Below are 26986 nucleotides of genomic sequence, written 5' to 3'. Positions count from 1 at the left end.
GCTTAAGTCGCACTATAACCATATTACAACGCAATCTCTAAGCTCACTCAACTCTCGCTCAGCGGTGACAAAATATTACCAAGTATGCTTGGGGTCTCTTTTAACTTAGCCTAAAAACTTCACTACTTTGAATCGAGAATAAAGTCAAAATTAGTGTCATGAAGGTGGGTGCATTTGTTATGGACAATATTTAATCAAGATCGTAATAATCGCTTCCCATTACCCGCAGCTCATACCCCGCTAAACGACATTGCCTGGGCGGCTACACCCGGCCACTCGATGTGTTGTGAACTGGCAGACATCGTACATGTATGGGAGGGGTTACGGCAGGCTGGCTCAGACCCGTCACCGTGTATAAAACCGCACCCCCGACTTTTGCTTCTAGCCCGCCGAGAAAAAGGTGCGGTTAATACACCGTTACAGTATCTAAAAATAAACACTACAATTTGTGTGAAGGTACCAATGGAAAAATCCATCACATGCAGATTAATGAGACTTCCATTTGTGCAACATGTGCACTGTTGTATTGCGCATTAAAAGAGTAAGTTTTATCTCTGATCATTTGAATTATTTTACTGAAAATTCACCAGATAAATCTTGCTCAAATAATTTTTACATCAGTAAACATGTCCATTTCGCAAGTGCTATTGCTAACTAGCCTATCTACAATTAAAACACTAATGAACCATAACTGTATCTTTAATATTCTCTTTTTCAAATACTAATACTCCATCCAAAGAGTTACATACGATGATCCAGTCTTATTTGGCGATCCAGCCTTACAGGTTTCTTATAACCTTCATGGAAAGCCACGCAATTTATTTTATTATCTAATCACATTATTTGATGTTTCTTTGTATTTTTATCCTATTTTGCGAAATAAAGATTGAATAATATTATGCAACATTTATATAGCGCTTAATACAAATGTTTCTAAGCGCTGCATACTATTACCCCGGCTTTAGCACAGCTACCCTGATCGGGCGCATCGAGCATTCAAGGAATTTCTTCCTACCAGGTACCCATTTACTACACCTGGGTTGAGAGTGGCAAATGTAGATAAACGCCTTGCCAAAGGACGCTAGTGCTGCGGTGGGATTTGAACTCCGGACCTTGTGGTTCACAGTCCGGAGACTTATCCACTGAGCCACAACACCTCTATGAATTGATGATTGCTTATTGATAAATTCTTAATTGAAACAATGTTAGGATGTTTTCATCACTCCATGAAACCAGTGGTATGAACTTTAACATAATACTAAACAATTATTTTTCATCAATTTCATCAAACTGCAATGGAAATGTTTTCTTACCATTTGATTCCAAGACACTTCTCATAGACTCAACCAGACTATGGTATTCTTCTTCATCTTCATCAAGTACTTGTTCACTGTTTGTGAGAAAACCAGAGAGAAGGGACATTCTGGTTTATACTTTAAAAGAGCAGGAGGAGGAGGATAAACACAGAGGGTTAAGCTGGACTCGATAGTCAAATCCTATAGACCCTATCTAACTGCATTATATGACAAACTACTGTATCACTTAAATCACGATCAGGATACTCCAGCTTTTGAGATATCTGCAAACGATACCCTAACTAGATTGCTAATCATGCGTGAATTTGAATTAGCCTGTTGAAGACTTAATGATTTTGCTAAAACACATGTTTTCCATAGACTCCAATATGCATATATGATATGGGCCAAGTCTCCACCTGGGTGAAGTCTTCTTGTTTTGATGCTCCCTAAAGAGAAGCGCATATTAATATTGTTGCAAAATTAGAGCAGATTTAAACATTCTACAAGAACCTAACCATCCCACAAAAGTCTGCTGTCACCCTAAACTGAAAAACTTCTTCAAAACAATCTGACTAAAATTTGAAGAAGAACATGTTATGTAGATCTATATAACACAGTCTGAGTCATACGTACATGTCATCTTCTCCATCTTCCTCTTCATCCTCCTCGTCGTCCTCCTCCTCGTCGTCCTCCTCATTCCTGGCCGTCAAGTTTTGGAGTTGTCGAATAAGTTCATCTTCCTCATCATCATCATCCAGGTCATCATCGATCATGACATCTTGGTCATCGTCCTCCCGATTGCTGAGGGCAGTATCAACACTCTGAGCGACAAGGTTCTGATCTGCTTCAAAGAATGGATTCAGGGCCATGGTCGTACGGAACAGCTGTCTTAGGTCCGGATCAGAACACGTCCGCAACAGCTAACAATCACAATAACAAGGTGAGAACTTCATTTACACTCGCTACAAATACATTTACCTGGGGGGCGTTTCATGAAAGGACTTGTCGGACGTTTTATCTGACAAGTCCCATTTTATCCGACAGTTACCATAGGAAAAGTGCCTCTCAGCCAATCAAAATCATGGAAAGATGTCAGATCTGACAACTTGTCGGATGAAAATATTGATGAAACGCTCCCTAGGAGTGTGGTAGTTCCTGAAGATTATTTATAATTAAAGTAAAGAATATGAAACTGAATACTATGACTTATGGGAGTATTATTTCTGGTGCTGTATATTCATATCACCTTTTGACATTGGACTTTGCTACAAACACACATCAGTTTAAAATTCAATATTATTCATTGCAAATCATACATTTTTGTGAAGAAAAAGAGACGCACAGTTATTAAATTTTGAGAATGTATTCTTCATTTCATTTCAGAAGTTTGGGACAATGAAAAATTACTTTGATTTTTAGACCACCGGCAGTGGCAGATCTAATCAGATTAGCATTATATTTTAGTTTGGCCCACCATTCTGCACGAACAATTGGGGCAGTGAAATAATATTGATCACTAGGGCAAAAAAGCCAAAAATACACTGTGGTGTGGGGGTTTTGGTTACTTTGCATTTACACCATTATGTCAATGGTGTCTGAAAAAATTACAAGATTACCCCCATCTTGAATGAGTGTAAAGCCTTTATTTACCTTGGGTTCTGTATCAAAGTAGCATGTAGACAAGCCAGCAACCACACTCTTCTTGGCAGACCTACAAGATATACAAACCAATTCCCTATGATTAAGGGACAACGTAGACATGACTTCGTGAAGTGGGCCCATTAATAGTTCTAACAAACGTTTAACTGTTTTAACTCATCCTTCCCCCCCCAAAAAAAAAGTTTAAAGATTATGAAAAAATTGAAACATACAGTATATACCAAAAATATATTTTCACAACTATCATCCATAAAATTAACTTCTAGTATCCTAATTTCATTGACAGCTATTTACATTGATAGAAAACTAATAACAATTCTGTTTCTATGTAAAATATTATTACAGGTATTATATTCCCTATTACAGGCCACCGCACACCTTACGACTGGTTCAAGATCCAATTTGGAACAAATCCCTATTTGCTCATTTTCTGAAAATAAGAATGAATAGTATCTTTCTATTTGAAGCTAAAATTAACTGAAAGAATACTAATATATCTATTTTGGATGATTGCAAGCCTTTTATTTTTTAGTAAAGGCCAAATTAGTTTCAAACTGTATCCAATCGTATGATTGCTATGTTGTCATTACGACTAAATGTTAAATTCATTTTTATTCTAATAAAGATGATATCATAGTCAAAAATTTGCACAAAGGTATTCACATGATGATTTAGAACATTACAGAGTACAGTAATTATATGTTTCAATATTAGCATCAAATTCTACTTAATTTTATTCCAAAATCGGGTCATAACAGACAATTTGTTCTAAAGGGATGTATGACGACATGATTCGTACGTTAATTCTGTTCACTAAGACATAAAATGATTTGCTACCAAATTTACATACCCACTTGGTGAACACTAGCAGGGGATGATGATTTATTAATGGTTGGGTCTATTTTATAGGGTAAATCAAATTAGCATTCATAATTCATTTTGGGAAAAACAACTTGATAGAGATCATTGGAGTAAGAATTAAACTTACTTTTCACTGCTTTCTTGATCATCCACATCTTCTTCTTCCAGTTCAACAGCATCAATTCCACCTTATCAAAGACAATTAAATGAAATAATAAGCATAAATTAAGATTTACAAGAAAATCACTACTTGGTTCTTATATAACACTCAAAATCATCAGAATCAACCTTCCTTGTGCTTTAATGAATAATCTCATTTTTTTATAATAACATAGCTGCTAATATATTAATCTAGCATATCAATGAATTCTTTTAAAGTACCTTACTTTACCTGGGTTGAATGTGGTAAAAGCAGATAATTGTCTTGCCACAGGATATTAGTGTTGAAGTAAGATTTGAACCTCAATCATACCCCATAATACAATCAAGAGACATTTCCAGTAAACCATTGACATTGTACCATTGGTATTCCTCCATTGCTGACAAGGTTGTATTGATGACTCCCTTCTATGTTCACTGAAGTATGTTTTTGAAATACCCGTATCAAGGACTATCCTTGATTTGAGCATCGATTATAAATACACAATTTCTTTTATCTGATTATAATTTGAATTAGTATGGAATATATATACCTTTTTGATATACTACACACAAGTTTTCAGTTAAGACTTTCTTGTGTGAAACAGAATAAATCAAGTGTGTGTACAAAATATTAAGAATTGACATGCATATCATGAATAAGTATTAAGAATTGACATGCAAATCATGAATGAAAACATGATTTTCACATAATTTTGAATTCCATGTGAAAACTACCAACCTTTCTTTTCCTGTGGGTTTTTCTCTCCTGTTTCCATCTTTTCTTTTTTCTCCTCATCTGTTTTAATTGGACTCTTCACTCCTGATGGTGAGGATGATGATGATGGTATGATGGCAGGAGGAGAGGCAGTTTTTACTGAAGGAGGTGAGGTACTAGGCCTTGGGCTCTTGGGAGGCGTGGCTTTCTCTGGTGTAGGAGGGGCCTCAGCATCAGGGGCGAGCCTTGGAGGGGATGAGTTTGATTTGGGGCTGTCCTTTGTTGCAGAAGTGGGCGGTTGATCCTTCTGGTTTGGAGAATCTTGTGTTTTAGGTGCAGCATCTGCATTGAGAAGTTTAATCAAATTTCATTGTTTGTTCATATATGAAATTTATGCGAAGTGATGCAATTAAGAAAAATAGCTAAATAATATTTATGGAACAATAACCTCCATACCACACATCGTAGAAATCAAGCATTTCATATATTTAAAAAAATTGTTTTCATTAAAACATGACCTGCATTCTGGTATTGACTTAAATCATTAATTGAAAAGCTATATGTGATGGATAGATGAATTGAAAATCACTGCAATTACACTTTTATATTTGTCATACGGTTGATGGGTACTTTCTTGTAAATGTAATAAAAATGTGATAGTGTTTGAGAAAAAAATTGAAAGGAAACCAACATGTTACCTATACAGATAGGGGAATCCCAGAATGCCATGCTCTTTTGAGGTTGTGGAGTATAATAAAAAAACTCATTTGTTTACCTATTTGTGTTTTGTTGCTAGGTGATGATGCTGCATTATTCCATGCTGGTTTAGATGGAGATGGAGGAGTCTGTTTACTACCATCTGAGGATTTGGTATCATCTTCCTTGTTCTTTGCATCAATAGTTTCAAGATCAGCTGAATAAAGAAAAAAGTTTGATAGTGATTCATCAGGTGAACTGAAATGTTCAATTCACCATACTCCACTGAAAAAGGTCCTTTTGGTAATGATCAGATGAAAATACCTATATATAAACTGTGAGAGAAATGATTTCTCCTTGAAAAAAATCAAAGATTTTAAGAGGAAATCATTGATTATGGTAGGACTACTGTATCTTATATCATAGGCCAGTGTGTTAAAGTTTAACATGATGTTTTACTTGCAAATCGGTTGTTTAGGGAGCATTCAATATACCATTCTGCCATGACAAATATATGTTAAGCCAATCAGAAGCAAGATATTCAATAGCTTATATCAGTCAATAATAGAACCTCCTGCTGAGACAGTTCACAAAACTCTCCTCTCTATTGTCTCTAAGAACCTGGGGTCATTCATAAAACTGTTTGTATTAAAGATACGCATAACTTTCTTGTGCTACATACAGTATGTATCTGACCTACCACCTAAGAATATGTTCCAGTTGTGTGCAAAGTAATACCTTGGTCACATTTGTCCTACGGCAGCGGTACGGCGAGTCAAAAACAGCCATTTTATTCATTTTTATCCAAACCACCTATGTATAGCTGGTACAAAAAATGTTTTAACGGCTGTTTTCGACTCATCGTAGAGCAAATGTGACCCAGGTATTATGCACAACTTTATGACCAGCTTTATGAAACAGTCCCTGTGTATAACAAAAATTTGATTAAGCAAGGTAATCCTATGGTTCCTAATGTTTGATTACTTTGAGTCTCCAGAGTTTGAAGATGCAATAGCAACAATCACATGACATCCTTACCTGCTTCTTCGTGGTCACCTGACTGTTTCCCATCAACGACACATGTGTTGTCTTGGACTACGGGTATCTTCTCCCTAAGGCTCATAGGTTGATCCTTAATGACAGTCACACCCATAGGGCTCCCTCTATCGTACATTCCAGGTGCTTGCAATAATTGAGTTTCTCCTGGAAAAACAAAAGTTTGAACAAACAAACTCATCAAAATCTCTCCTGTTTAAAGCAGCTATACAGTCCGACCTCTCTTATCCGGACACATTGGGACCAGCACCAATCCGGAGAAGGGATTTATCCGGATCTGGGAGACCAAAAATTACATACATGCAGCTGCTGCCTCGATCCCCGCAATGGCAACGGCGGTAGCTACACGTTATCCATTGTAGTGGGCTTACAGACAGTATTCACTGCAGTGTCAGTGAAATTATAGGCGGTATTTTTACGGACATGAAATCGAACGATGGCCAAAACTGTAGGATAATTTACCTGCTCAAATGATTGAGGTATAAATGGAGCATACCTTAAAGAAAGAGAATGAATGACTCAATGAAACTAAGTTTTACAAATAGATCATCGCGGCGGCTATCGCAGCTTCGCAATGTCAGCCATTGCTATACTGACTTTAGGCTCAAACACAATAGATGGCGCTGTCCGTATTGAGGCCTAGCGTTAGCTAGCGAAACTTGTTGTTTTTCCCTGGGAAACAAAAAGAGAACATGATGAAATGTTTGCACTGTGCCCCGATTTCCTGGAAATTATCCTGCCTAAGTTCTTTCAGTGATTTGGGTGAGATATTTTTATGTAAAATAATGTTGTTTTCTGTAGACTATATTGGAAAATATATGTAATCAAAGTGAGTTTGCGTATAGGATTGAGTTTAGATTGCAATCTCATTTCCTCACGTACTAGATTGAATTTAAAAAAAAAGATAAAAATCTTGGCAAGTGTGCGTCCGGATAAGGGGAGGCCGGATAAGGGGAGGCCGGATAACAGAGGTCGGACTGTATGATAATTATTTTATTAATAACTTACATATCTGTACAGAAAAACCTGTTTTAATAACACTTCTATGCACATTCCCTGTCTATGAATATGAGTCTGTTTCATAAATATTTGCAACTACGGTTTCTTTGCCATTATTGTAACTATGATGTAAACCTTTATTGTGATTGGCTGATGAGCCTTGTTACCCTGGTACTTGCCATAGAACATTACTTCAAAACTTTCTTTGTGATTTTGGGCCAAAGAACTTTGCACAATGTCTATTCATACCTTTTGGATTGACCGCTGCCATGGTCATAGTTCCTGCCTTGATCTCAGCCATCTGAAGAGCATTGACTACAGTATTACCTGGAGCACCCCACTTCTTCCTATTGGCTTCTACATTGGATGCAGACACTGATGATGGCTGTAACATATCACCTCCACTAGTGGCTGTCATAAAGGTACGTGATAAAAAAAGGAAATTTCGTAATAACACAGCAACAACAAAATGCATCATCTACCTCAAATAATAAAATTTGCCCTTTATAGTTTACCTGCTGACTTGCTCACAGCTGAAAATTAGAATATCTCAAGATAATATCAAATATACAAGATATTTTGTTCACTCTTGACAGACTTGTCAACTTCACTAAAACAAAATATTCATGAAGAAGAAAAAATACCACCTGGGTGATGGAATGACTCAGTGTCTGTAAAATTATGCAGAAATAAAACCACTGCAGCATTAATTTACAAATAAATCTCAGCAGAATTTATTCCTTGCATGCTTTTAACACTATATGCAGCAGCTGGTTAAAGGTAGGGGATAGTGAAAATAACTATGGACCTCAGAAGAGAATACCCCTAAATAGCAGTGCTAAATACATGTGTACATGCATGTTATTCTTAACAAGTGATAACATTGAGTAATTTTATAGTCGATTTGACATTTTCCGAACCTAGAAATGTTCTTTCCGATGAAGTTTTTTTCTTGATTCGTGTTCATATGGGGTCCTAGAACAAATTCAGCTTGGTTGCCAAAAGTTGCCGTTTGGGCAATTTTGCTAATTTGCATAAATCCAAAATGGCCGCCAGATGCCATCTTGAAAACCTAACTTTTGAACCCCTGTCCACAAAATGATGAGTAATGACTTGTTTTAGGGGTTTAGAGATGTGTAGAACTGATTTCTGTAATCATTTTTGCAATATAAGGTCATCTTTAGGTCAAATCCAAGATGGCCGCCATATGCAATCTTGAAAAATTGACTTGTGTTCCCCTTGCCCCAGAATGACGAGTAATACCTCTATTTAGGGGTTTTAGGGTGTGCAGAATCCATTTCTGCTTTCTATTTTGCAATATAATGTCATCTTCAGTTCAAATCCAAGATGGCCGCCATATGACGCCATCTTGAAATATCAATTGTTGAACCCTTTGCCCCAGAATCATGAATAATAACTCTATTCATGAGTCATTAGGTATGTTGACTCAATTCATGTAGTTATTTTGCACAAAGGATCATCTTCAGATCAAATCCAAGATGGCCGCCAACCGCCATCTTGAAAAATTACTGTCTGAGGCTTATACGTGTTAGAACTAATGTAAAGGGATTTCAGTAAGAATACTCATTTCTTTTATTAATTCTCAAGTTCATTTTAACATTAATTGCTCAACTTAGAATGAATCCTCTTTAGGTTTGGGCTATTCATTTCGAGTGTATTTTTTAAGGTCCATTCATACCTTTGTACTGAAGAGGCTTTTAGGGTCTTATTTCAATTTGAAAGTGTTTTATCAGTATTATTTTTCTAAATCAATGTGTCCAATGATTGGAAGGCATCAGTTCGCCTTAAAAGACGATGGTGTAGCGCTAGGCCTTACATTTTCGAGAGTGACTATAGAGCTCCACTCTAGAGTGGCAGTCTCTAGAGCAAATTTTTACAGATGAAGGAGGATGGCGCTGAGACACGTTTATATAGAGATGCTGCCCTAGCCTTCCTCCTAGGCCTTTGGTCTGCCAATTTAGCATTCCGATTATTTTCTGACGTCTTGACCCCTGTACTTAGTAGCTCTCCATAGAATGGATGGCGACTATCATCTACACCTTCATAAGTGTTAGTGTCTATGCCGGCAAGTTTTATGTCATATTTGCATGTGTCTTTAAAACGGAGGTGTGATCTATCGATGGGGTGAGACCAATCACACAGCTTACCTTACCTTGGCGAATCCAAGAAGGGATTCGCCAAGGTTTCATGGGGCAAACATGCCCCAACCACCTGAGGTGCCTTTGACTAAGGAGCGAGAATAAGCTTTTGATGCTAGCACGTACGCTGAAGGGCCTCTGTATTTTTCACTTTGTCCTGCCATTTAACGTGCATGATACGTCCGAGGCAGCTGACATGGAAGGTGTTTAGCCACTTTTCTTGGTCGGCGTACGTTTTCCAGGACTTACTTCCGTGCAGGAGCTTGGCCATGACTGTGACAGATTTTACAATCCTGATGCTTATATGCTTGTCCTGTGAAAGGGGACAAGAGACATATAGTCGGTCCAAGGTAGGTGAGGAGTCCACCATAACCAGACGAGTGTGTGCTGTTGATATACATATCTGGAGGACAGTCGGTGTCTTGAGTCTATCAGGATTTCTGACTGTCTCAAAGTCTGATGGATGGTCCAAACCCCTTACATGCACAAGACAGGCAGCTGTTATGTATGACTAGGTCTTGTACTCCCACTTCTTGAGAGGCAGGGGCGACATCGTTTCCGTAAAACATTTCACGAATGAGAACAATCCTGACCGTGGAACAGTCTTGGGGAGCCTATCTTCTGCAGGAGGCTAAAGAGTGCACTCCTGCTGACCAAGTCAATGGCTCTTGTCAGGAGGAAAAGTCCAATAATAATTATAAAGGAATTTAATAATTAAATCATTTTTTTTTAAGAATACGGAGAAATCACTTTTTAATTCAAATAATACTTTAAAGTCATTTCACTTGAAAAGTATGGTTGCACAGAAATAAAAAAGGGATCAAAACTCCCGAAATCATAGCCCAAACCTTGAATGGTTTAATTCTAAAGTAAGCGGTTAATGACGAAATCTATCAACCATCTGACCATCTTAAACATGACTTGACCTCGAACTAAAAATGGAGTGATTAAAAGAAATGAATCATTCTCACTGAAATCCCCTTACATGAGCTCCAATACATAACAACAACCTTATTAGGGACAGCACTTCTTCAAGGTTCAATAGTCTCGGAAGTAGTTTTGTGCAAAATAACTACATGAATTGAATCAACATACCTAATGACTCATGAATAGAGTTATTATGCATGATTCTGGGGCAAAGGGTTCAAAAATTGATAATTCAAGATGGTGTCATATGGCGGCCATCTTGGATTTGACCTGAAGATGACATTATATTGCAAAATAGAAAGCAGAAATGGATTCTGCACACCCCAAAACCCCTAAATAGAGGTATTACTCGTCATTCTTGGGCAAGGGGAACAAAAGTCAATTTTTCAAGATTGCATGTGGCGGCCATCTTGGATTTGACCTGAAGATGACCTTATATTGCAAAAATGATTACAGAAATCAGTTCTACACATCTCTAAACCCCTAAAACGAGTCATTACTCATCATTTTGTGGACAGGGGTTCAAAAGTTAGGTTTTCAAGATGGCATCTGGCGGCCATTTTGGATTTATGCAAATTAGCAAAATTGCCCAAACGGCAACTTTTGGCAACCAAGCTGAATTTGTTCTAGGACCCCTTAGGAACACGAATCAAGAAAAAAACTTCATCGGAAAGAACATTTCTAGGTTGGTGTATTGAGCCTATGAGACTGTCAAATCGACTATTAAGTCTGGTGTTGGCGTTGGTGTTGAAAGCACAATTTGGATTGCTTCCCCTAGCTCCAAAACCTATTCTGAGTTTGTAAAACTGATCCAGATCACATCATCGACACCTCAACAACTAGTGAGTGACTTTTCAGGACCATCTTCATTTTATGTTTGGTGTTATACTTGTGTAAAAGATGACCTAACACCAACACCAAAAGGTCAACACTGAATTTGAAATCACCCATTACCTTGCATATTAGAAGCTGTGACTTCAAGAGGCATGTTGGCTAAGACTGCTGCTTTGGTAGCTCCACCAGCCCATTGCTTCCTGGGAGCAGCAGGGGCTTGATTTGCTTCAGATGCTGCTGGAATTACTGGTACCCTATTGAGAAACATTTACAGGGTTTGATTTTATTTGGACTAATTTTGCTTATAACAGCATAAACAAAACAACCTCCGCATGACCTACAAAAAGTCCAGGGTATGTGTTAGTTAAACCCCTCCATGAATTAAGAATTTCCTGTTACTTTTTGAATATTTTTATCTCTCTTTCTCAAATGAGGGGTTGTCTGAGCATGATCATTTCTATTTCAAAAGAAATGAGTTGACAGGTATTTTATGCCATTTGAAAGCTGATGTTTTTGTGTACAATACGGCACAAAACAAGAAAAAAAAAAAACTTTGTTAATACGAGAATTTTATTATGGTAGATGAACATGTAAGTGAGTTTTAAAGGTAAATGCTAGTTTTGGTAACGATATCAAAATGAGTTCTTACAGAATCCAATGAAGCGACCACCAAAGTGTCTGTTTGTATAAATAAAACGCATGTGCCAAAGGATTCTGGAAGAAATTGTGTAATTGCTGAGAAATCAGCAAATAAGCACAGGATTCGGGTAGAGCGTCGGGCCCGACGCTAGTCTAAGCAATAATTATACAATGTCCCACGTGCGCTTATCTGTGTTGGGGATCTTCGGTGTGAACATTTTTCAGCGTAGATTTCAAGATTTCACAAAGTTCACTTAATGTAACTGTACCAGATCTAGATCCTCGATGATATACTGACAATTAAGCCTTGTTTTACAGACTTTCTCATGAAACCAATACTGCAACTACTGGAATTTCTCTTTAATAATCTCTTGAAAAAAAGAAATCCTCCAGTCTCCCTTTTATACTGCTCTCTGTTTCTCTCTTTGTTTCTCTTACTCACTAATATCACATAAAAAGTAAAAGCTCACCTGTTTTCTTCCTTTTCAAGTGGCATTTCCTGGAAAAAAAACAAAAAACAAATGCAGTTGAAAAAAAGCTAATTGAAGAGACTAATCAGTAAGGAAACATGGATTCTGGTTCAGTACTTAGTCTGATTAGAATGAAGTGTTCTTGTTGTCATGCTGAATGTAGTTGGCCTATGGAAAATGTGATTTTGACCCAATAACACTACAACTTATTTGGAAGCTTCAATTTTCTGAAGCATAGATCTTTCGCTTTATCATAATGGAAATTGTTGATCTGCAATAATTGAGGCATCTGCTACCAGATTCATACTGAAAGGCCTGGGCTGTCTCTTTCAGAGGATGACATTAAAAGTTGCTCCCAAGACATAAATGTGATTGATACATGTGATTGATGCAGAAACCCCAAACACACACATGCACACTTAATACTTCAACTATGCCAAAGCATACCTGTTCTGGTTGGGTAACATCTACACCTACTTCTCTCAGCACAGCGGTAAGAGGCACAACTGCACAAGGTAAACAAAAGGTATCACATTACATTCACATCATGAGAATCGATCAAGAAGTATTCTGCCTGCCCTTTTGTTTCCTACTTGCTGTTGGGTATTGCCTGACATTTTCTGATCAAGTTCAACAGCCTTCAGTCTCTTAAAGGATGTTTAAAGTCAGTAAGGTGTCTACATGAAACATCAATAAGTCATATTTAGGTTGATGTATGGCCCCTTTCTCACAAGACACACTATCCCCCCTGGCCTCGACAATGTTTTGAATTATTGACGAGTTAAGGTGTCACGGTCTGTTGTCTGCATATTTAATGCTCTATTTCAGACAAGAAGAAGCTTTCCCACTGATCATGTTAGGGCAATACTATCCTTTGCCCCTTATGAACCCTCCAGTTCTTCTCTGCTTGTTACCTTTATATATTACTCCTTTTAAACACTATTTGTTGATTCTTTTTAAAACAAAGTCACTTGTTTGTATGCCTTTATGGCTGCACATTTTTCTCATGACATTTTCTCTGATATGTATGCCTCTCCGACTTCATGATGATTCTTAATATTTTATCAGACATCAGAATTGCTAACTAAGACATGGACTGCACATATGACCCTATGCTACATGTTTCTACTGCGCTAGACTCTTACATGTTTTTTCACACAGAGGTGTTGAGTAGTATGTTATAGACTTAACATATTCCTAATTTGTCAAGTTCTATTATTCTTTATCCATTTTATTTGACATACATGTCTCTTGCATACATTAGAATATATGATAGACTGAACACAACTCCTCATTTGGTAACGTAAGAAGAGATGACAAGAGATAGTGTAAACTAACCTGGTACTGCTGGTCCCTGAACAGGTTTACTGGGAGCAGCAGCAGGCTTATCTGTCACTCTCTTCTTGGCAAGCTACAAATTAAATAAAATAATGGAAAGAAGATATATTATTTTACATTTTACAAATGGCTTAAGATTCTCAGATTTAAACGACTCTATTAACACTAATAATATATTTGATCAGTGAAGAATTCATTTACAAGTATTGTATTAATGAAAATAGCATACAGAATTATTTTATCTGGTATGGGGGGTAGGCACCAGGGGCACTGAATTTGCATTCAGGATTAGGGCTCCTGGCCCCTGCTCATTAAATTATTCTTGGCTCTGGTCTAGGATTATGGTTCATAAAATAGTGGAATTAATAATTTCTATATACTATTCTTAATGATCACACAAATTATTAACTATGTCTGTATACAGCAAAACAATTACCAGAACAGGTATAATGCATTTGCTCAATGAGTTAATCAATATGGTCTGGAACAAGAGTACTAAAAATTGATTTGATGTGACAAGGCCTTGAAGTTAAAGGAGAATGAAACATTTGGAACTAGATAGCTTGTGTGGAAACAGAAAAATCAAAGAAACAGATCAACGAAAGTTTGAGAAAAATCGGACAAATAATGAGAGTTATGAGCATTTTGATATTGCGATCACTAATGCTATGGAGATCCTCCCATTGGCAATGCGATAAAGATGTGATGTCACTTGTGGACAACTCACCCATTACTTAAGTATATATTTCAGTTAAAATGCCTCTTTTATCACATCTATCAATAGATCATGTGTTCTTTCTATAGGAGGGCATGTAATACAGATTTTCAAAGAATACATCATGGATAAAGAGTTTGTATCACCGTAAGAAAAAAGTAAAAAAGAGACATTTGGGGGGTATTTTATAGTCCACCAAGTGATTGCAATATTCAAATGCTCATAACTCTCTCATTATTTGTCAGAATTTTTTCAAACTTTCTTTGTTCTTATTCTTTGATTTTTCTGTTTCGACATAAGCCAACTTGTTTCAAAGGTTTCATTCTGCTTTAAATTCCTAGCATTAATATGAAGAATATCATGTCTAATAATTACTTCAATGTTCAACTACACAAGTGAAATGTTGAACAATTTCTTGCAACAAATAAAACATTTCGCATTCTTATTTTAACAACATGAACAAAAAAACATTTATGCTTTGGATTCGGTCATATCATCAGCTGAGAGTTGCAAAATCACATGTAAAACTATCTTAATGTCCGGACAGAGAGGGAAAACTTCCTTTCCCAAGTTAGCAGTGACTGCATTTCTAAAGATAGCTAAAAAAACTAAAATTTAATTCAAGTCAAAATATAAATCCAAATGTTGTAGATAGTCACAGAATCAAATTTTCACAAATATCAAAATTCCAAGGTATCAACATATTCAAACATGCTATTATGTTATGCTACAGTCGCAAATACCTTATGAATGATTTCATACCATTTACTGCCAAGTACAGTGTTTGTAAAGGAATTTGTGACCGTACCAGTAAAACAGTTTTAAATGAAAAGACTTACATGATCATCCCATGCTCTCTTCTCCTTCTCATAAGCTTCTCTTCTCTGTTTTTCAAGCTGTTCTTTAAGCTTTGCTGCTCGCTGGTCAGCTTGTGCCTATCATAAAATCATATTAAAACTAACATTTTCATTCTTTTTTATTTATGCTATGGTCACAAATACCTTTATGATAACTTTACGAATGATTTCATGCCATGTACTGTTATGTATAAAAATCGTTTGTATGGCGATCGTAAAGGTATTTGAGACCGTAGCATTAGAGAAGACAAAAAAAAATCAGGTTTAATATTTTAATGTAAGTAATTTCAAATCAAATCAAACTGAATAACTACTAATAATGCCATTTTTAATGGTGACAATGCAATTAAATATCCAAATGTAAATGAATGATATCGGATTGACAACTCTATAAAAGACAGAATAAAGATTTCAAAAGTAAAGACATTTCTTACCTTCAGTGCCTCAATTTTTTTCCTTCTAGCTTCTGCGCTGATCTGTGGATCATTCTGAGAATGAAGAAAATAATAAAATGTTAAAAAATAAACTCAAAGAAATGGGATACACTGCAGAAAGTGATTCCTTTTGGTTGATCCAAGCTAGTTAATTTTAACAAAATGATGACTAGCTCTCTCTACATCACAAAGTCACTGTATCAGTAAACTCTAGTTATAACTTTGGAGATTAAGACGTTATAATGTAGGGGTAGGTTAATTCAATGATGGTAAAATCAAACTAGCATTAGAAAAGGCTACCCATTCACAATTACACCAATTCTTTTCCAAGAAATAAAACTCTGTTAAATCACATCTGCCTTCTTCCTTCAGCAATAATTTGTCCATAAATATTCTATTTTTTTAGTTTTCCTTGAATATCCATCTATCATTTTAATATTAAAGCTTCTAACAGCGTAAAGCTATACATGTAAAGAGTTGTTATTCTCTTTACTTTCTTTTTCCTTGGAAATTGTTATAAAAGAAACCTGCTTGTGAAATACATCCTCTAAAAGACTACTTTTCTTATCTGCCTTGAATTGTATTTACACATGCTTCAAAATCAAACTTATTTGCAACCAAAACGTTCTCTTATGTAGGCAATCTTTAACCCTATGTAGCCCGGGCTATTTTGTAAATGCATAGCGCGGGGGGGGGGCCTATTAGGCCCCCCCTCTCAGATCTCGGCCGTTTGCAACCAAATTTGGTGTGTGGGTGTCTCATTATGTATTTTACAAGAATGCGTTGTCAAATTTGTGATATTCATTATCATTTTTTATTTATCTAATTAATTATGCAAATATTCACATTTTTTCAAGGAATTTTCATTTTTTTGTAGTTTTCCCCCCATTTTTTTTTTAGAAAATGCAATGGAATCAAGCATGTTAGTAGCCAGTCATGTAATCTAAAAGACAGCTCACTCAACTGTATTGAAATTGTATAATAATTAGATAATAATAGTAATTAATTATGCGCATATGCTAATTTTTAGGCTTTTAGGCTATTTTGTTGGATAATATTCTTGTTTCCTTCCGTGTTTCCAAATTCTTATGTATTTCTTTGTTTTTGATTTATTATGTATTTCTTTGTTTTGAAATCTCTATTTTTTATTGTTTTTTTAAATCTAAAATAGTTAGTGATAGCACAAAAGAAAGTTATGTGAGGAAAAACAGAAAAAAAACATTCATCTGACAACACTTCTTGTAAACCCCATATATTGTACACACAAAAGTCGATGGAAATTGCCATTTTCGGTGACATTGGTCACAAAGATGTGCTATATCTCCCAAGTGTACCTCCGATCTTTATCTCCGCAAGTGTACCCCCGATTTTTGCAAACAGGGTCTCAAAATGTGCGAGAGATGTGAAAGAAAAAAGTCATGAAATTTCAGGGTATTATTTTTTTGCATTTAGAAATTATCGCGAAAATTGTCAAGGGGGGGGGGCCTTTTAGGCCCCCCCCCCCGGCTATATAGGGTTAAGTATACTTACTTCTTCTTTGACCTTATTTCTGACATTAATTCTTTCTTTGTAGTTTTGCATCCTGATTGCATTCAGCTGTTCTAAATATGCCTGTTTGAAGAAAAAAATATTCAAATGGAGAGGAAATAAATCACAATAAAAGCACAAATCAAAATATTCTGATAAAGGTGCCACACCCAAATACTTTAATGAATAAAACGTTCCAGTTTGGTTTGGAATGTGAAACACATAATTGAATCAGAATAGAGAGTATACTGTACAGAAACCTATATAGTAATTAAAAATGAAATTATATTATCACTATATTATATTGTATGATATGAGACAAAATTTTATGACACAATCATTGTATCTAACAAGCTATAAATCTACATTTGCAATTTCTATACTAATATGTAGACTGGTACGGGCAGTAGGAAATTTCATAATTGAGTGAATCTTTATTTTTAGTGTCACAAGCTATAAGCACACAGATTTGTTCACAAGTGCACTTTGTATATAACCATTCATTATTATAATTTCTAGACAGGACTATTTTTCTATTCCCCCATTAATATCATATTCATTATTATTTCAATTATCACAATTATTACTAGCAGCAGTAGTATAATATTATCAGTAGTACAAGTATCACCATCATTATATCATAAAAAACAAATTCATAGCTAGTATTGCCATTGTTGTCAACATTATTGTTAGTATTATAAAAATGATTATCATCATTATCATTAATACTATCATCATAAATACTATCTTTATAATTTTAATCATTATTATCACCATGATCAGTGCAAATTATTACCATCATTACAAAATATAAGTTTTATAACGACAAACTAACCTGCTCATCTTTATTCCTTCCTTTCTGTCCACCGTACGGTAGAAGAGGTTCATTCCTAGCATCTCCCGCTCCTGCTACTGGCTGCTATTACACAAAACAAAACACATATAAAGAGTAAGCAAACACAATATCATATTGATGAAATTGAAAAAGGAAAATTTCTTGTGTGTAAGCAAAGTAAACACAGGCATTTCCACATGGGTAATGTTTTTCTTCTTCAAATATTTCAAGGGTTTGTGTGCCTGTTTTATACATAGCATTGTGCAATTCCATAACACAAGATTTTTTTTATCCTGCGATTTGGGTTGTTTATGAAAATTAACATTTCTACCATAAATATGACATGAGTTTATCATTTTTTCAATGCAAAAGTAAACAATGAAAATGACAAGAAACTTTGAGATATGAATGACTAACTAAAACCTTGCCCTTTTATAACTACTCAGCATAGTAATATGTAGCAATGATACAATTTTGGGGGAAAGTCTTTACATGTTTTTGCTATCAATGTGTAAATGAATGCAATGATTTTGTATATGATTTGGAATAGTACTTACTGCTCCCCATCCTAGTTGAACTGCTACTCTGGCTTTGTTAGCTGCTGCTTCTCTCTTCCTTAGTAAGAAATCATGAACCATCTTAGCTCTCTCAGCTGCTTCTACACCAGCTTGCCTGAATGATTATAGAAAAATTATACATACATCTAATGGTTGACTACTTAATTAGATATGAACAGTACAACTTCACTAAAGCATGGTTAAGAAATAAGGGGGGGGGGATGAAGGGAAAGTACATTACATTTGTAGATGAAGAGAGTAATACAAACAGTGCAATCAATTACACACAAAAACCATTCACACTAGTCAAACAATTACCCGGTACCCGGTATTACAAGATTGACTTAATACCATAAAGTGATACTTGTTAGACAAAGTGAGAAATTAATTGACTCTAATTTTCAATCAATCAAAGAACTAATTGAGGGGGCATTTACAATGGATATAGTACAAAAAAATGTGAAATGATAATTGGATAAAAACCTCTGATGAAAGTGAGAAGTGTGCTCAAATCAAAGAGTTTTCCATCCGTATTGATCTATCACAACTAAGGAAAGTCAAATCTTTCGTAATATTTTTCAAAACATTTAGCTGTTCATATATGACTTCAGATTATCATACCATGCATTTTCTCCTCTCTTGGCGGCTTTGGCGGCACTAGCAGATGCCGGCCTCTCCCTGATCTGCCTCCTGAGGGCCTCTTCCTCCTGTTGTCTCTTAGCTCGTTCCTCTCTGAACATGGCAGCACCACCTTGGCCCACGGCAGCCCCATTGGCTTGTTGACGTAGGTTGGCAAGGTATTGGTGATAGTGATCATAGTTACCTCGCTCTGGTTTAGCTCCTTCATGAACCGATGGCTTCTCATACTTAGCTTCTTTCTTTGGTGGTTCTTCAAACTGTAAAAAAATCAAAGTTGCCATGATAAATGAATATGATTTGACAGCATTTATTCTATTCATCATCACATTTACCTTCACCAGAAATGCAGCAAATCACTCTTTATAATGAAAAGAATACATCCTCACCTTAAGGACATTCAGTATAATTTCATTATAATAGGCTAATGTAATAAAGCAAAATTACAGCTTAATGGTAGAAAAAAATCAACTTCCACAAACACAAAATTACACACAAATTTTCCACCAATCAGATAATTAACAAAAATGTGAAAGACTGTCGACCATCTCGTAAAAATGATGTGTAAATCACTAGAAACTGGAGCTCAAAAACCTAAATTCAATTTGATATTTCCTGGAGCTTAACCCTTATTAAACTGGGGGGGGGGGGGGTAAATTTGAACCCCCTTGACAAATTTTATCACTACGCTGTCGCACAGTGTTTTGATCGCGCTGCACACAGACTTACATTCAAGTCTTGCGCATCTTTTGAGACCAAAATTGTGATGCCCGGGGACGCGGTTCTGAAATTACGCAACATTTTGTAAGTGCATGTCAGACCCGAAATTGCTCAAAAACGTGATTCTGTGTACAAAGTCAATGCAAATTGTGTTTTTCAACCAAAAATCATAGATGTATGATTATTTTTATTTTTGTTGGTTTAAATGGATTTATTCTATGCTATTTAAGATTGCAGAAGAGTACCCGACAAAGTTACAAAGTTCATTGGAAAAAACAATAAAAAAACAAAGTTTGAAAAAACAAAGAAATACATCAGAATTTAAAAAACAATACATACATAAGAAATTAATCATATTTTCAATCTTTTGTATATATTTGTTAGAAATGTAATAATTGATACTCCAACCAAAAATTAGCATTCTACTAGCTATATAAATTGAGTTCAAGGCAAAAACATACACAAAAAACAAAATTTAGGGCAAATTTCATACGCTTATTTGGATAATTAATTAAAAATATAAAGAATTAATTTTAAAAAAATTTTACCATCAGTCTTGTAGTTTACGGCTCTACGCGTGTGCATATTTTCGCGGTAATCGCGCGATCATCGACCGGATCTGAGGGGGTGTCAAATTGACCCTCCCCGTATATACTGGTCTGAAATAGCCCAGTTAAGATAGGGTTAAGCTAGCTTTCAGCATCTAAAGGTGTATATGAGATTAATGTGGACCTACCTCATTTTCAGAAGGCCTGATACCTCCTCCTCCTCCTCCATAACCACCTCCTCCATTACTACTACCACTGCTACTAAGAAGGGTGTTCTTCCAGCCTGCTTCACGAGCTTTGTTGATATTCGCCATCTGATATAAAAATAATGTATATATATAATAAATTCCAAACCCATTCTCACTTTGAGTGTAGGAAGACTATCTCACTGTCTTTCACTCATCGTAGAGTATTATTCTTCACGATTTCTATGACATCATTTATGCGAGCATGAATTAAGCAATATGATTTACAAGACAAATATTGTGGTATTTGTTTTATCTCATCAGAGTTGCTTATGCTACATTTTTTAATATGGCATACTTAAATTATATCACATTTCACAACAAACAAAACATCTATGCAATATATTATACAGGGGCAATAGTTTGATAAAATGAAAAGTCAAAGAAAACATTGGCATTTGAGAATAACCTGTTGAATTCTCTTTAACAGCTGGACATAGGCATAACTTTTTCACACTGCAATAATTTGTTGCTAGAAAATCTTAATGTTCTGATATACTTCAGATTTATTTAGAAATAAAATAAATATAAGCAACCATATTGTATTACTTACCCTTCGTTTATCATTCAATTCTTCACGTTGTTGTCTTACTTGTTTTTCCTAAAAAAAAAATTTTTTTAAAAATCATGAATATGACAATTTTTCGCTTCTTATTGGATTATTATTAATAACTGGTCTAAATTTTCAACATCCTCTCCTGGCGATGTTTTCATTTTTCTTAATTAACCCAGAACATTCTCATGCTATTTTTCATTCAAAATGAATTGTACAGAATATTACATCCCATCATGATGGAGCTTGAGTAAAATATGATCTTGAAGATTTGACACAAGAACATCTGCCCACACAGTCAGTAATAGTACTACGTATTTGACATAATTTAAATTGACGTTATTTCTTTTTAATTGAAATTCTAAAGTCTTTCTCTTCTTTTTCCTGTTTCTTATAATTGATGCAATTGTGAAAATATTCTTCATTCTTCATACTTTGACCAATTTTGCTTGAGTCTAAAGTTTACAATTTATTGAAATACCATTGAACCTGATGTGAAAAACTTAAATTCCATGGTTTTAGAGTAAACCTTGTTGAAAATTATATACTTTTCAAAGTCTTTTAAATTATTTGTACTAAGGACAATTGCTACCACATCTGTACATGTACTTCTGACAAAGGTCAGAATTTGTGAGATAGTGAAAGAGAAACTTGAAGAAATACAAACCTTGAGCCGTCTTTCATTCTCCTTTTCTCTCAATTCTCTTTTCTTCTGCTCCAAATCCTTCAAGAAAAATAAAAATGAATACATTTTGAAATAAATATTGCCATTCTGATGGAGTAATACAAATCAGCAAGCAATTAACATTATGGCTTGGGGTAAGAGAGAGAGGAAAATGAGGCCTTTTGAGGAGATTCTCAAGAGAATAACAGATGTTTGGTTGATTTATGCTCCTACATATTTCTACTTTGAGAGAACTCAAATGTTATAAGCTACTGAAATCTTTGCATCTGATTGGCTGAGAACAAATAGTAAAAGCACTGTTGCTTCATGAATATGATTTAATAGCTTATCAAAGGGTATCGCAAGCCTTGTCCAACTTATCACAAGGAAAACTCTTTAAGGGATGCTCTGGGTTGAAGATATTTATATCGCAATAGATAGAATAAAATTCAGAGAGCCAAATGCTGAAAATTTGATAAAAATTTAATTACAAACAACAAAGTTAATGAATTTTAAAGATTTGCATCATTCTGGTGAAACAGTACTAGGCATGCCTTTGTGACAATTCATTAGGTGGGCTGATGATGTCATATCCCAACTTAGGTTTATTCAAAATTTTCCTACCAAGAACTAGAACAATTGGATTGACCACTGTTTGAATGCATTAGTTATTTCTAGCTGCAACTTATTTCATAATAATGGAGACACTTCATTTACATATTAATGAAAAAATGAAATGAATATGATTTCATGTAATAACATAAGGAAAAGGAAAGTGGGGATGTGACACCATCAGCCCACCTAATGAATGTTCATGAAGACATGCAACAACTGTTTCAGTGGAATAATGCAAATCTCTAGAATTCAATAACTTTATTTGTTATCCGATTTGATAAAATTTTCAGTATTTTGCTCTTTGAATTTTACTCTACTTATTTAGACATAAATATTTGCAGTCTGGACCATCCCTTTTATATGAGTTGTAATTTACCATGCACCAGGTTTCCTTTGTTCCTTTACACTTTATTTTGAATAAAATATTGTTTATCATATGCCAAATGGAAGAAAAATCAATGTTTATTTGAAGTGAACTAACTGGAAAAAACATTTATCAAAAAAAAAAAAAATACAGATTGATGCTACCTTAAACTAATATTTTTTTATAATGACTTTAAAGCTATATACCGGAAGTTTGTGATTAATGAACTGTATCAGTAAATAAGAATCTAGATTTTTTTTCTACCTTTGCTCCTCCATCTTTCCTGTCCTCAGATGATTTTCTGGAGTGAAAAGGAAAAAAAAAACAAATTGAATCAATTGTAATGGTAATGGGTACAGCTCTCCAATTCCAACTGGGATGGAAGAAATTGAACTGTGAAAGATTACAGACTGGAGGGGAGGTAGGGGGGGTGAAGGAGGAGGAAGGTTGGTGAGCAGAGGGGTAGTATGAAACGAGGAAGGTCAGAGGGATAACACTGATACAAAGGCTCCACTATTAAACAGAGTTTAGTTCCAATGGCCTGAATTTACAAACGTGATTTTGAAAACCCACGGTTGAACCCATGGTTTATGAACATTCCCTACATAAATTACGGTTAATTTACCGCATATATTATTTAAATACTGCTGCATGCTTTTGTTAGTGTGGCAAATCAACGCCTGTTGTCAGGACAACAGGCGTAAACTTGGCACAATTTGACAAAAGCGTGCATCATTATTGGACATCTTATCATATGCGGTAAATAAGCGTAATTTGTATAGGAAATTTGCGCAAATCATGGGTTCAACCAATGGCTTTCACAACAACTTTTATGAATTCGGCCATTGATTCTCACCTAATTCCAGCACTTGGCGGTCTCTTAACAGCTACTGAAGGCCCATACTTAGCTGCCGGATTACTAATGGGTTTGGGTACGGGTGGTTTCTTAGCTGCAGGAAGAAAAAGAAGGAAAGTAACATGATATTATGGTAATCCAAGACATTAATAAATCAGTGAAAAGACCTGTAAAATATTTTGAATGGTCAGTCTTTGCTTTCTAGTTCTTATGAAAGGTTGTAATGGTCACTCTGAAATCACAATTTGAGAAGTTTATAAAATAGGAATGGAGAAAAATGATTGTGGCCCTGTTGTGGCCCAGTGATTTAGTCTCCGGACTTTGAAACAGAGGGTTGTGGGTTCAAATCCCAGCCATGGCATAGTTTCCTTCAGCAAGAAATTAATCCACACTGTGTTGCACTCAACCAGGTGAGGTGAATGGGTACCTGGCAGGAATTTATTCCTTGAAATTGCCAAGCACGTAAAAGCTGCTTGAGCTACAGCCGGGGTAATAATATCCAAGTCCTTTGGAAGCGCAGAGAATTGTCCCATTTCAAGTTGAAAGTCCAAAATGAAAGAAATACATACAATACATACCAGCTGCACTGATTGGTGGCCTAGAGATAGGCTTCTGGAATACAGGAGCTCCAACACCCCTAGCAGCTGGACGAGCATTACGATGAAGGATTGTATGACTGAACTCATCATTCAATTCCTAGTTGTAGATTAATATCAGAGATGAGAGAGAGAGAAACACAGATAAGCACAGAAAAATAAAGCAAGTGGGAGAGAAAGAGTGGGGGAACAAAGAAAACAAAAATGAGTGGAAAAACAAATAAATTGAACAATCATATAATGAATCTCAAGAACATTGAAGACTGACTGACACTACTACGTTTTGAAAAAGAAACCCTTTACCAAACAAACAGGTTTACAGATAATATTAGGGAATAACAATCTTAAAAAAAAAATCAATATCTACTTCAAGGTAATTACTACCTGGGGTGGATCCTGGGTTTCAGAAAAAAAAAATGAAATTGTGATCTCTGAAAATTGTTTGAGCAGCCTTTCTTTACACCAAAAGAACTTGGCACTCAAAATCAGGTTGCTTTCTATAGGGCCATATGCATACCCAATTATCTTGCCTGAATCTCACTACTAATGGAGCACTATAAAGTCGACCCACTTCGAGAAAGAAGTGAAAGACCTTACACACATTAAACATCAAAGTACATGCATAATAACTATATCATTCTGACTTTGGAACAAAAAAAAAATAGGTTTACAAAATTATTTCAAAGGAGCATTTGAACACGAAATTTGACTTACTGCATCAGTTAAGAATTTCTCTATCCTCCTTTGAACAAAGGGTTTCTTCAAAACTGAATTGATAGAAGGCCTGTCCCTGTATAGTAAGAAAAAAAAAGTGAAAGTGATGTCTAAATCGAAATTTGGATGAGAAATCATTTCAAGGGAAATTCAAGTCAAAGTCTTATAATTTCATTATGATGATTACTATCAAAGCTTTCATGCTTTCTTAGCAGTCAGGTAAAAAAATCACTACCATTTACCATTTATGATCATCACTATACATTGCTCATTTTCTGACTACTCAGCAATAACCCTTTTATTTTTAGAGGCATTCAAACCTAGTCCTTAATTTTTCAAGTAACATTTGATTATTATGGTTACTATTTGTTTGGCATCGCCTGTGCCTGGGAGGCAAAAAGCGAACTTCTCATGTAAATCACTGTGACCCGCAGGTCTCTCCTCCCAATATATCTGATCGGGGGAGTGCACGTGGACCACTACACCAGGGTTTACACCCACTCTTATTTGAATAGTGCAGTGGGTTCTTAACGTGCAAAGGGTGGGACTCTCCTCTACACGGGGCCTCCATTTAACGTCCTATCCGAGGAACGGAGTGTTTTCCACTGCATCTATGCAACAGGGGAAAGATGTGTAAACAAAAATACACTGGCTTCAGTCATCTGTCCAGGGTGGACTCGAACCCAAGATCATTGGTTTGACAGGCATATGCTTCACCGACTGAGCCAACTTCTTATTATATTCTGCTAAAACAATTCAATTTGTGAGTGTTACCAAGACTTGAGTTTACTTGTAATCAAGATAAAAGCTTTGAGAGATTCCCTGAAAATTGTACAGAACACAGGTAATATAATAATAATAATAATAATAATAGGCATTTATATAGCACCATCTATCTAGAAATATTCTATTCAGAGGCGCGTTGTTATTATTTCTATTACCCCGGCTTTAGCTCGAGCTGCCTCTCAGCGCTCATGCATTCAAGGAATTAATCCTGCCGGGTACCCATTCACCTCACCTGGGTCGAGTGCAGCACAATGTGGATAAATTTCTTGCTGAAGGAAATTACGCCATGGCTGGGATAATTATTGCATTGTTTTTGTAAAAACACCATAAAATTGCATTTTCCTCAAATCTGTTTCCACTTATGTCATTACAAGTTAAACAAAGGAGGACATTTACATCAACACGCAGCCAGGCCACACATCACAGAACTTTGAGGAAAAGATCCTCATATAAACTTCAGGACTTAATCATGTTTCTACATCCCACTGGCCTGCTTACCTAGGGTTTCTCTTGAATAGTTGTGCCACTAGATTCCTGATCTCATAGCTATAGCGTGGTGATACAGGAGGATAGGATCCACGGATTATCTTCAAGACTAGGTTCTTCATGTTTCCTGCTTCAAACTGAATGTAAAAAAAGATAAATATCTCATCATCAGGGACAGCGCTACAGGCAGGGCAACCATCCCCCTTTTATGATTTTTCAAGTAATGGGGGAAAAGAGGATACAAAAAAAGAAAAAAAGAATAGGAGGGATTATAAAAAACAGATAACTAGGTTGTGTAACTATATTACCGCTGCTATTCAACCGAGAACAAAAATGTCACTTTTTAAGCTTCCATGCCACCTTGCTCCCCCCATCAAAATATCCTGATGATGCCCCTTGATCATCATCATAACCATTGACATGAATATTCAGTAGCTGCCCTATTACACGGGTTAACTGTCAGGAGTATTGGACACATCTGTAATC

The 26986-nt window shown here is 35.7% G+C and overlaps 1 protein-coding gene across 1 annotated transcript in view; it reads right to left on the bottom strand.

Moving 5' to 3' along the window:
• Positions 1 to 26986, bottom strand: part of LOC121410957 (serine/threonine-protein kinase Nek1-like) — a 46247-nt gene that overhangs the window by 7526 nt on the left and 11735 nt on the right. Inside the window, exons 8-33 of the mRNA XM_041603370.1 lie at positions 26513 to 26637; positions 25229 to 25304; positions 24497 to 24614; positions 23919 to 24012; positions 23327 to 23363; positions 22087 to 22143; positions 21420 to 21467; positions 20810 to 20935; positions 19339 to 19613; positions 18718 to 18832; positions 18161 to 18244; positions 17329 to 17409; positions 15799 to 15852; positions 15347 to 15442; positions 13793 to 13865; positions 12902 to 12960; positions 12455 to 12483; positions 11466 to 11599; positions 7675 to 7836; positions 6409 to 6573; positions 5450 to 5587; positions 4699 to 5016; positions 3946 to 4006; positions 2949 to 3009; positions 1932 to 2218; positions 1314 to 1390 (exon numbers count right to left, since the gene is read on the bottom strand). Of these exons, the coding sequence (XP_041459304.1) occupies positions 1314 to 1390; positions 1932 to 2218; positions 2949 to 3009; positions 3946 to 4006; positions 4699 to 5016; positions 5450 to 5587; positions 6409 to 6573; positions 7675 to 7836; positions 11466 to 11599; positions 12455 to 12483; positions 12902 to 12960; positions 13793 to 13865; positions 15347 to 15442; positions 15799 to 15852; positions 17329 to 17409; positions 18161 to 18244; positions 18718 to 18832; positions 19339 to 19613; positions 20810 to 20935; positions 21420 to 21467; positions 22087 to 22143; positions 23327 to 23363; positions 23919 to 24012; positions 24497 to 24614; positions 25229 to 25304; positions 26513 to 26637 (2950 nt within the window). The remainder of the gene's footprint in view (positions 1 to 1313; positions 1391 to 1931; positions 2219 to 2948; positions 3010 to 3945; positions 4007 to 4698; positions 5017 to 5449; positions 5588 to 6408; positions 6574 to 7674; positions 7837 to 11465; positions 11600 to 12454; positions 12484 to 12901; positions 12961 to 13792; positions 13866 to 15346; positions 15443 to 15798; positions 15853 to 17328; positions 17410 to 18160; positions 18245 to 18717; positions 18833 to 19338; positions 19614 to 20809; positions 20936 to 21419; positions 21468 to 22086; positions 22144 to 23326; positions 23364 to 23918; positions 24013 to 24496; positions 24615 to 25228; positions 25305 to 26512; positions 26638 to 26986) is intronic.

Source organism: Lytechinus variegatus, chromosome 1 (genome assembly GCF_018143015.1).
Source record: "Lytechinus variegatus isolate NC3 chromosome 1, Lvar_3.0, whole genome shotgun sequence".
NCBI classification, from domain to species: domain Eukaryota; kingdom Metazoa; phylum Echinodermata; class Echinoidea; order Temnopleuroida; family Toxopneustidae; genus Lytechinus; species Lytechinus variegatus.
This window is presented reverse-complemented; position numbering and strand designations above follow the sequence as displayed.